This window comes from Pristis pectinata, chromosome 3 (genome assembly GCF_009764475.1).
Source record: "Pristis pectinata isolate sPriPec2 chromosome 3, sPriPec2.1.pri, whole genome shotgun sequence".
Taxonomy (NCBI): domain Eukaryota; kingdom Metazoa; phylum Chordata; class Chondrichthyes; order Rhinopristiformes; family Pristidae; genus Pristis; species Pristis pectinata.
In genome coordinates, this window is record NC_067407.1 from 86,198,856 (window position 1) to 86,210,946 (window position 12,091).

Consider the following 12,091-nt stretch of genomic DNA (forward strand, 5'->3'; position numbering starts at 1 on the left):
GTTCATTTAAAAATCCTGCTTGCGACTCTTAAATTTTTGGACCATGTGTATCATGACCATCTAGTCTACTATATAATACACATTCTTTTGCAAGTGCCCACTAAAACCTAGCCACCTAACTGTATCTTTCAGTTGTATCTTTCAGTGTGATGATCCATTGGTTAATGATGTATCTGTAAATTTCCTTTTAGAAAAATGGCATAAAAGCATGGGGTTGATATCCATTCATGATGTGTGATAATGTGTCATTTCACAACCAAATCTATACTGGAGACTGTCTGTACTGTACTTGCTAACATTGGGACTGATGTTTTTGGACTCTGTTCAAGTGGTAGTCTGACTGTTTGTTAGAAGCTATCATAAGATGCACCAATTTTCCCTCAGGACTAATCATCATAATATAGTTGACTTTGCATAGTGAATACTAAGGCCTCCAATCAAGAACAATCAATGAAAATTGCAACATGCCTGTATGATATTAAAAGCTTGTGGGTGACGAGAGAAAGTATTTGTATCCTGGCTTTTGGGATAACCTGTGGGCAAGCTTAAACTGGGAAGTACAGATCTTGTACAACTATGCCTGTTTTGTTCTGTCAGAACAGCAATTATGATTTTAAGTGCCAAAGGAAAAGATTCAGTTGCTGAATGATTCACAATCTTGACACAACATCACTATTTAACAGGGGACTGGTTGCGTCATAGCAGCCTGCTTATATGATGAGACATTTGCTGTTCAACCAGAGGGCTGGTTTGCATAGGAACGAACTGTTCAGGTGATGTGGGAGATTCAGTAGCTGCTGTATGAAGAGTGAGTGGTTTGGTTGATTAGCTTTGGAAGGAAGATAGTGAAGGCTATATTGTGCAAAGCATTTAAGAGTTGACTGAGACCATAATTTGTGGCACTGTTGTCCACAGACAATGGAGACAATGCCCAAAAGAAATTTGGAAGTCATTATCAGTTTAAATCCTTCCACAAACAGACCCTGAAATGCATCAGGTGTCCTGCTGATCTGCTAGTGTTAACTTCAATGAGCGATCAGTAAAATCCCAGGGTAGCAGTGTAAATAACTTGAAATAGAAGGTTGTTTACTCCATTTCTCCAAGTTCCTCCAGTCTTCCACTTGACTTCATGATGAGAGGAAGGAGGAACACTACACTATTTCAGGACCATAAAGGGCCCAGATAGTGTGCCCTGCCCCAAAAAGTTACATCCTTCCTTCCTTTGGATTGGGAAAAAATACTTCCTGTGAAGAACCATGACTCATCTCCCTGGTCACAGTTTAAGGTGATGTGGAGGGAATTTTCAACCGCTGATTAGACAATACACTAATGGAGCAGATGGGCAGCCTATTGTTGAATGTTGTTATTAAGCTGGAGAGGTTATGTAGTAAGCAGCTTGTTCAAGCTGCCATTTTTTTCACTGCTGTGGAGAAGATTAAAAATCATTTCCACAACAATACAATGCATATGGGAACATTTAAGCAAGCATGATTTTTTTTTCCACTGAGCTCCTTATTAATGTAGTGGAAAGGAACCTGGCTAACATTAAGATATCTTAGCATGGTTATTAATTAAGGTCTTGTACATCTATACAAAGCATCCATTTGTCAGTGGACAGGCCGGTGCTACTACAAGAGGATCCACTGCTAATCATTTATGTACTTGCATACCTCCTGCAGAATACCCTCCAGGTACATCTTTATCAGTTTGGAATAACCTAACTCTCTCTCCAATCTTTTGTCTTATTTCAGACATCAGCCCTATAGCCTAGCCTTTTGGTTCCTCTTTGTCCTGCATCTGGCAGTGTGAGTGTCTCTCTCAAATAGGTGGAAGGTGCTCAAGACTAAGACAAGCAGAGTACAGTGATAGATGAGGCCACTGAAATGACCCCCATAAAGTTCCTTGGTACTTGGATACCTTGTATTACTGTCATGATAAAATTTGAGTCAATGAGTAACTGGTTAATCCATTACCACGAGTTTCTTATTTTACTACCTCCCCGAATTCTGGTAATTTTCTCAAGAATCAACTTTGACATTCTCTGGGAGATGAAAGTGAAGATAAGGCAGATAAAGGTACCTTGTGTTTGCAAAATTACAGGGCATTTATAGATAACAAAGCACCTCTAGTCAAAATTAATTCATCTATCTAGAACAACACTCTGCTCCATCCAATTCTGCAGCCAATTGTCCCAACATAGTTTTTACCTCCATTACTCTCCTTGTAGGTCCATTGAAACATTGTTCACCCTTTGCATAAGCAACCATGCAAATTGTAAAATTAACTTTTACCAATTTGAACCCTTGTCCTTAATTTTAAATGTGTATTACATTAACTTTTGTTTCTCTACTGCTTATTATCTAACTTGTACACAATCATTTTTTGGTTGTTTTCTTTCCAAATTAAAGAGCCTTGGTCTCTGCACTTTACCCAAATCCTTGCTAATAGGATTCACCCTTGCACTTTTCCAAACTGTCTCCTGTATTTAAATGGCATCATTTTAAAACTTTAAAATTAAACAAAACTTTATTTATACAGCACGGTAACAGACCCTTCTGGCCCAATGAGCCCATGTTAACCTACTAATCCGTATGTCTTTGGAATGCAGGAGGAAACCGGAGCACCCGGAAGAATCCCATGCAGTCACGGGGAGAATGTACAAACTCCTTGCAGACAAAGTGGCGGGAACTCAACCCCAATAGCTGGTGCTGTAGTAGCATTACCATGCCACCCGCCACTATGCTACCATACTGTACCCTGTTGTTTCTTGAAAACCAGAATGGACAAGTACTTTTTTAAAAATGAGTGATTTGGAAAAGCAGAATACAGCTTTCTCACAAAGCCTCTTGTCTTTTCCTCTTTAATCAATATGGCTGAGATACTCTATTGATTTTTCTTGATTGATACTCTGCATTGGTATTTGAATATGCTTGGGCATCTGGGTCTCATTCATCTTTCAACACCATCATGGTTATTTCAACAGCAAGTATGTTTTTGTGTGTGTGTGTGTGTGTGTGTGTGTGTGTATGTATGTGTGTGTGTGTGTGTGTGTATATATATATACACACACACACATACTTGTTCACCTCCTGCATTAACTATCATCTGCCAGTGTTCAGCCCACTCGCACATTTTTATAGATGAATTGCATAATTCGTAGCACATCTTCAATTCAACCCATTTACATTTGTTTCTAAATTTATGTATTGATGCAAGTTAGAAGCAGCAGTGATGCCAAAACTGACCCCTGAGGCACTCCACTCTACTCTTTCCCAGCACCAGCACCACCTCTCCCTGATCTAATATCTTTCCTCTGATCAGTTCCTCTTGTCTCCCTCTTAACCAATTTCTTTTATTCATACCCACACTTAGCCTAAATCCTCACAGCTTTGGGTGCAGTTGGTGGTACGTTTTCACACAAGAATCACCAACTCCACCCAAGTTCCTTTTTGGAAATCAACATCTGTGGTGTTAGAGGATTTGATGCAAGTCACTCCCTCCAAGCATTCAAGAAAATTTTGTCCTGCAGAACCTTCTGCACCCAATGCCAAGTTGACCTGCTGATCAATGCCAGTTGATCGTTAAACCTGCTTATAAAAGTCAGTCAAGTTTATTGTCATATGTACAAGTACATGTATGCACAAACAAACTTGCTTGCAGCAGCATCACTGGCACATGGCATCATAAAATCAGCATTCACAAGAAAAACACAACTTCAACATAAATTATACACAATCTTAAAATGAGAGAACACAATTAGAACAAAAAGGAAGTCCAATTTAGTGTTCAAAGTGGTCATAGTGTTGCTGAACTGTAGTGATTAGGGTTGTGCCGGTTGGTTCGAGAACTGAATGGTTGAGGGGAAGCAGCTGTTGTTAAACCTGATGGTGTGGGACTTCGGGCTTGTGTACCTCCTGCCCAATGGTAGCTGCGAGAAGATGGCATGGCTGGGATGGTGGGTATCTTTTGATGGATGTTGCCTCCTTCAGGCAGTGCCTCCTGAAAATACTATTGATGGTGGGGAAGGAATGTGCCGGTGATGTATTAGGTAGTCTACTACTCTTAGCAGCTTGCGTTCCTGCGCATTTAAATTGCTGTACCAGCAATATCATTGACCCATGATGCAACCAGTCAATATACTTTCAATATTACATCTGTAGAAGTTTGTTAGTGTTCAGTGACAAGCCAAACCTCAAACTCCTAAGAAAGTAAAGACACTGGCACACCTTCCTTGTGATTGCATCCATGTGCTAGGACAAGTCGTCCAATATGTAAATACCCAGGAATTTAAAGCTGCTGACTCCACTGCCGATTTATTTCTTTCCTCCCAATGTAGACAGGTGCATGTTCGCCCTACTTCCCCCTTCCTGAAGTCAACAATCAACTCTTTAGTTTTACTGACATTGAGTGAGAGGTTGTTGCTGCAACACCACTCAGCCGGGTATCCTATCTCACTCAGGTAAGCTGACTTATCGCCACCTGTGATTCATTCAACAACAATGGTGTCATCAGTAAATTTGTATATTGCATAGGAGCTGTGCTTAGCCACACAGTCATGTGTGTATAGGGAGTAGAACAGGGGGCTAAGCACACAGCCTTGAGGTGCACCTGTGTTGGTGGTCAGTGAGGAGATGATTCTAGTTCATCAAATCTATTATTATAAATAGTACTGATGGAGATGCAACATACCTGCAACTGCTTATTTATTCACTGCCTTTTTGAGCCTCTGTGCCCCATTGGAAATTGTGAATCTAATGTCTTGTTTTTGCTCCTTTTGCTTGTCCATCTTTGCCCATGTCGGAACTTGACAGAAAGCAGATGCTGGAGCCCCCACAGAGCTTCCAGGAACTGAAGGGCCTCACCTTGGGGTGGACTGGGGAAAGATTATGGACAGAGCATGGGGGAACAGGAGCAAGGCTGCAGAGAAGGGAGACGAGGCAAACCCTTCATTGAAGGAGCGTGAAGGCAAGATCATGGATTCGCACGTGTTGGCTGGAAAGTCTCCTGGAAAATACACGGACAATGCATTTGTACCTGGGCCGTTTTGGAAAGGAATACAGACCTTGGACTTGAAAGAGCAATGGATGATGGACCTAACATATTGTGAAAACTTGCACTTTATTGACCCTTATTTGTCTGACTGCACTGTAGTTTTTCCACATCTGTAACACTATATTCTGCATACTGTTTATCTTTTTTCCTTTTGTACTATCTCACTGTACTTGCGCACGGAATGATCTGTCTGGATGTCACGCAAACAAAATCTTTTCACTGTATTTAGGTACATGTGACAATACTAAACCGATTTCTAACTGCAGCGGTGTTGCCATCCTACACCTGCGCGGACTGGTGCAACGAACTGAACAAACGGCAGCATCCTCGGGGAGACTGCAAGCACCCTCCCGACCTGCTGAGCATCCCACCCAAAACTGCCAGTCTTAAATTCTCTTCTGAGTGCTCAGACATTCTGCCTTGAAGCTACCGTTAATGGCTCTTCTTTTCGCAGGAACAGAGGGAATTAAATGAGGGAGATGTAATAAATAATTTCACCTTAAAATTAGCTCCCAAGTATTGAAAGTTCGTTAATCTGAAACCGTAACACTGTTTCTCTTCCATCTCTGCCGCCTGGTGCGCTGAGCTTCCCCAACGTTTTTATTTTATTGCATAGCGCCCAACTATTTTATTACTCTAGGTTATTCACACACGTCGCACCACGACAGTGTATAATTCAAAACAAAGGCTCTCTATAATACGAGATCATCATGAAAATCAACGGCAAAAACTTAAAATTGCCTTTATATTTAGGATCGAAGTGTCCCAAAGCCTTTCGACAGGATAGCAAACCATATAAGGCGAATGGCTAAGAGCTTGCTCTAAGAACACGGTGATAAGGAGCCCCTCAAAAGAGGAAAGATATGAACATCAGGCTGTTGATTTTTAATCTTTGTCGAATCACTGGATTTGTCAATACAAGTCGCACGGAAAAAAATAAAGCAAGTGCAACTTCTGGTGGCCGCTGCTCATCTAATCTGCACTTGAGTTTTGGGGACTCATTTTGTACCTGTTGATTCCAGCACACATTTAGAGGGATATGTACAAAATGTGTGTGTGTGTGCATATATATATAAAATCCCAACAAATTAAAAAGATGTTTGGAAGCATCAGTTCTTCTTGTGCTGTGTCTGGGTTGCTATTGGCTATGATTGTAGCTGTTCGCTTGGAGTCGCTGTGCACTGTATACATAGGTGCACAGTTTGTGTGTGAGAGGGAGAGAGGGAGCTGTATTCAACGGAGAAGCAGCCACTCTGGCTCTTTCCTCCCCAAATAATGTTGTTCTCTTTTGCCGGTGGCGTCTCCGGGATATCAGTGCAGCCTTCGCCGCTTGGTGTTCCTCAGTGACCGGGTTGCACTCTCCAGGACCACTGAGGAGACAACGTGGGACGTTGGGGGCTATCCCAGTGTGTGTGTGTGCGCGCTGCCCAGCCAGTTTCGCGGAGTGAGAAAAGAAGGAAGAAGGGACTGACACTTGAGTCATCGTCCCCGCTGCTTTTGAGTGCTCCCTGTTTCCATTTATTTGCCCCCCCCTCCCCTCCCCTCCCCTCCCACCCTCACTTGCACCTTGAGGAACTTTCAATGTATCTCAATGGCAGGAGCACAGCCTGGGGTCCACGCTCTGCAGCTCAAACCCGTCTGCGTGCCTGAGAACTTAAGGAAAGGGAACAAATTTATGAAATGGGATGATGTGAGTATTGACGGCGAGGCGAGCTTCAAGTGGCTTTGCAGCAGCGGGGGTGAAACATAATTTGTAACGAGGGGAGGGGCGGCGGATGGAAGCGACGCGTGACTCAGTGTTTAACCTCGGCGTGCAATCGTTGTACGTATTCCAGTGTGGTCCTGTGCTTGGTGGGTAACCCCCCTCCCCACCTTTACCACCACCACCACCACCCACTGCCCATGCCTTGGGTGCCGTTGCAGCGCTGGGCTCGGCTCCAGCCGAAAGGGTGCGAGCGGAGAACGGTCTCTCCGCAATCTCTCACCGGCCGCTGTGAGGACGGAGGAGGAGGAGAGACGTGTTTTAAAAATAGATCACTGGTCCCATGTCAGCGAGAGTCTGAATACATTGGCCTCAACCTCCCCGGCTGCTCGCTGTCTCCATTTCTCTCCGCCCTTCCACCAGATCTCCTCGCGTTCCCCCCACCCCCTCCCCACACTTTAATGTGTTGAATTGCTCTTGTCTGGTCCTCCAATCTCCTGTAGCATCGATTCGCCTCGATGCAACTCGTGTCATTTATATAAATCTTTGTGCGAGAGGCAGACTTGGGACGCGCCGTTTCTGTGTTTTGTTTCCAGCAAATGCCCTGATTACATCTCTTACTCATGGTGTGCTGTTGGCTACCCATGTGTGTGAGTGTGAGAGAGAGAGAGAGAGTTGGTCTCTTTGTAAAGGAACCTACCAGGAATTGACATTGTGCAACTCCGCAGGTGTGTGTTTTGAGCCTATGTGTGAATGCATCCTTGGGTCATGCTTATGTGAATCTGCGTTTAGTGGTGTGTGTTTAGTAGCTTCATCAGAGTATTTGAGTCTATGTGTGTGTGTGTGTAAATGGTGTTTATGTTAGGCAGTGTGTGCTTAATGCAAGGTTTGCATTTGATCCCATGTTCAATTGTCAGTGTGTATCGGGGGTGTGCATGCCCAATAATTGGTGTGTGTTTATACCAACCTCTTTGTCCAATGGCTGGTGTATATTTGAGCCTAATGATTGGTGTGTACATCAGAAAGTGCTTTTGTAGTAATAAGTGTGTATTTGAGCCTGCATGTCTTTTATGTCGGTGTGTAATTGAGCCTATAGGTGTTGAATGTCCTTTGTGTTTATACTTCCGCCTGTGTGTTATTTAGTCCGTGTGAATCTCTTGGTCAGTGTATGGTTGGCAGTGCTGGAAACTCTTCGATTGTGTGTTGGGCTGAAGATTGAAGGGCTATTGTGGCGCTGTTGGCAAAATGCGCACCCTTCAGTTTCAGCAGTCGCTGGTTCCATACAGCTCCCTCACTGTAAGATCAGAGGTATTTATTAGTTCATCAGAATGATGCCGATGGTCAACTGGTGTGCAATAACCCCTTTTCAAATCAATTTGTAACCGTGCAATTTGAATAGGCTGTTTCCCCTATCATTTAGTGCTATTCCCATGGCTGCACCAATCTTTTGCTGCTGCAGACCTCTTGTGCTCAGAGCCTGGCAGCTGCTGCCAGCCCTGGAAGCAGAATGAGCCTCAGGAGGCAGGTCCTGAGGTCCCATCCCTAGATTTCCCTCAGTTCCTTATGGTGGCTCCTGGTGTCAAAATCCTGTACAACTGCTTCTGTGTGTCTTGGATAATCAGATATTTTTAAAACAGTTGAAATAAACATAAATATTTTTTAAAAATACTACTTTTTAAAAAAAAAAGTCAATAGTAAATAAAATTTAAAACACTATGTGATGTAAATTGATTAAAATCATAAACAATAATTTTTAATAAAGCTTTCACATTTTCCATTTGGGCTGGTGGCCCCACACAAATGGTGCCAAGCTGAGGCAACAGATAAGGTGCATCTGGCCCCTCAGCTCAGGACGATCCAGAACTGCCCCTGGACTCGCTAGAGAGTCCAGGGGCAGAGCAAGAGGTCAGAAGTACTGGTGTCTGATCTCTCGCACATTCCCTGTTCCCATGCTGTGTTGTGCAGGAGCACAAATCTGGAATACACTTAACTGTGAGGGGCTCCTCACTAGTGATTCTCTTCTGAACACTTTGGGCCATTATTATTAGTTTCATACTGCCAAACCAGTCAACAAATTCTTGTCTGATAAGGGAAGGAATGACAGTGGGCTCAATGCACAGACCAAGAGAATTTTGCATGATCTAAAACAGGTCAGCTTAAAGCTGCTGCTGCAGTGTTCAACCTTTATTTAATCTTTGCTTCATCGGCACAAAGTTTTCTCTTCCAACTGACAGTCACAGCTCACTTTTTCCCTCTTTCACACTATTTGCTGCTCCTTGTGGGTTTTCAGTAACTGATGTACCAAGAAGTGTGGAATCAGTGAGTTGTAGTACTCTCTTGACCAAGACTAGCATGATTTAAAATTGTCCAAGACACAGAGGCAGTCTGTAAAGCACAGATCCTCAGATATTCTTGTTGCTTAATTAAAGCAGAAGCTAAATAATCAATAATTGTTATTTGTGTTGAATGCAATTATCTCATGCCATTTACCAACATTACTTTCAAGACTTTGGAAGTGGCTTCAGAATTATCTGCATCAAAAATTCAGAGTAGTAAGACAGAAGCATTGATGATGTAAGCATTACTCAATGTTGTGCATCTAAAAATCCCACAGCTTGATTTTATACTGAGCTTTCATCATAGTAAAGTGACCCAGTTGTTTTACCAAAGTGTTACATATAAACTGTGCATAAACCTTAGATGTACATCTGACATGCCCTTAGAAATTTCCATCCAGAGGTAATTGGTGTTATTCATTAACACCTTTTAACGATTAAGCAGTCACAAGTGAAAAGGGAACTTAATGTTCACTCTCTTTCCTGTTGCCAGGACTCCACAACTGTAACTCCCATTACCTTGAAAGTGGATCCACTGGGGTTGTTCCTTTACTGGACAGATCAAAATAAGGTAAGAACATAAACTCATTTTATTGCCTAGAACTTGTAACAGGTAAGCAATGCCTCATTAGCTCATAGACTTTTGGCAAGTAATACCATTAATTGACTTCCAATGGCATTATCATTATGGAATTAGACTGCTTGCAATGCAATGTGCACAGATTTAGAAACTTTGTACCAGTTATCTTCGATGTTACAGGATAATAATATTAAACTTATTTTCCACAACAAGTGATAAGATGAATGCCACTTACATTTTCTTCCTACTTGAAGGGTTGTTTAAATATTGTGCTAATGTAGCTTTGATTTGCCAGAGAATCATCCTGAGAAGTCTTGTGGTCTGTGAAAGTTGAGGCACTAAAATAGAAGTGACCTCCACTTGGAGAACGTGGAGACAAAATAAAAAAACAGCTGAAATGATGAGAGCTATAAATGGTCACTTTTCAACCATTTTGATTGCTCTCAGCCATGTTGTAATTGGCATGGAGAAAAGGTACTTTCTGTTTTGTATTCACAAGAAAACATGTTGGAAATATGCAGCCTACTGTTCACTCCTTCCTTGAAAGAGGATAGGTTAATGTTCCCAAGATGGGTTAGCTAAGATCTAACCAAGGGTTACACTTTGAATTTTGACACTTTTTTTTCATGTAGTTGTTGATTAACAATGTATTTTCTTCCTTTTTATTTCTAATTTCAGCATTTGTCTATTTTTTCAACTAATTTTTTTTCTGGCAGTTTTGCTGAAATAAAGTACTTTGAGGAACAAGAATAAATCTCGATCACAGCAACTGTTAAAAATGGATAAGTAATGCAATTAATTCTAAACACAGAGCTTTATACTATTTTGAGACCTCTGTGAAATGCAAATTGTGTTTTGCTGCTTCTATTTTTATACTCCCAAATTCCTGCTCTTGCAGTCAAAGATATTTTGTCCCTAGGGAGGCTCGGACAAAGTTACAGGGATGTCCTCAGGCTGCGGATGAAAGCAGTCATTTAGCTGAAGAACTACCAAAATTTTGAAAAGTATTTTGTGTGTGGTATTCTGTCAGAGGGTTGCCTTTCAAAATTTGCTTGTTAAAGACATTGTTTAATGAACAACTTGAGTTTCAACCAGCTTACTCCCACTTTGTTGCTTTTTTTTAATTCCTCATAGAAGGACCAAAGTAAGTAAACTGTAAGGATAATGCAAAGCCATGAATGATGAAAGCCTGAAGTAAAGTTGAATCCGAAGTGCAAAGTAGGTTGTTCAGTAGATTGCTATTTGATGATAAAACAATGATTGTCACAAGTGCAAGCTTGTGAGATGCTCTGTTTTTTTTAGTGGATGGTTGAGTGCAACATAGAGATGTGATATAACCTGCATTAGCAGTTAGCCTGTGATCAATTGGTGGCATTTTTAAAGAATTTAGTGAATTACGTTACTTTAGCCCCTCAGTCAAATTTTTGTGTTGTGAATTACAGCAATGCAACAGCTCTGATTTTCATCACAGGACCACTGTTTCTGGAGATTATTCCAATGTTAACTTCCATATTGCTGGGGAGTCCAGCAATTGCATCTGAAGAAAATGTTGGAAATTGTCAGATAAATGTTTAGAGAGATTGCAGGATGAGAGCCAAGCAGATTGTGAATACTCTCTCCAACTGATGGCCAATGTAGCCAACCTTATCAGACGCTGATCATGGGCTGATCAATTATCTATTGTGAGATGCAGGTAAAATTTTCTTTTAAGTAAACTGACTTTTTTTTTTGGACACATGGAAACCCTTCAGAATGTTTGTGCTTGAAATAGAAATGAGCAGAAAATACATCCAAGTTTCCATTCTAGGGTCTCCTAGCGTAACCACAGTCTCTACATTCATGATGCATGGTGACAAATGCCATAGATAGTTGGGGTTAACACTGAAATTTAACCAGCAAAAGCATGCAGTGTACCAGCATAGCACATCAATTAATGTCACTTGCTTTTTGAAATTCAATTAAGGAATGTGGGGGTGACTGCAAAGCTCCATATTTAATGCCCATCCCTATTTGACCTTGAATTGACTGGATGCTAGACTGTTTCAGAGAGCGGCTAAGAGCCAACCCATAGAAGCCAGACCATGTGTGTCTTGATAACAATCCTGTGGTTTCATTCCATATTTAATCACTTGAATTTAAATTTCCCTGTATCCAGAGTGGTCTTTTGTTCATTTGACCTCTGGATTTCTAGTCTAGTTGAAGTGCCACTCTAACCAGTAGTAGCCTGTCTAAATTAGCTCACCCTATGAATGCGTTGAGCAGCATCTAGATTTTCATCATTGTGGACTTCCGTTTAGATATGTAGAATAAAGCTTAATAGGCAATAAGAAGTATAATTATCATTTCCATTAATTTGTGAGGACATATCTCGAAACTTTAGCTATGGATAATCCTGTTTTGCGATTTGCCCACGAATGAATA

At 41.5% G+C, this 12,091-nt stretch overlaps 1 protein-coding gene across 2 annotated transcripts in view; it reads left to right on the forward strand.

Moving 5' to 3' along the window:
- Positions 1 to 6,274: 6,274 nt before the first annotated feature.
- LOC127567834 (1-phosphatidylinositol 4,5-bisphosphate phosphodiesterase beta-1) overlaps positions 6,275 to 12,091 on the forward strand; it is a 711,920-nt gene continuing 706,103 nt past the window's right edge. For both annotated transcript variants that reach the window (XM_052010953.1, XM_052010954.1), the window contains exons 1-2: positions 6,275 to 6,742; positions 9,584 to 9,661. In XM_052010953.1, coding sequence (XP_051866913.1) covers positions 6,644 to 6,742; positions 9,584 to 9,661 — 177 coding nt within the window. In that variant the 5' untranslated portion in view covers positions 6,275 to 6,643. The remainder of the gene's footprint in view (positions 6,743 to 9,583; positions 9,662 to 12,091) is intronic.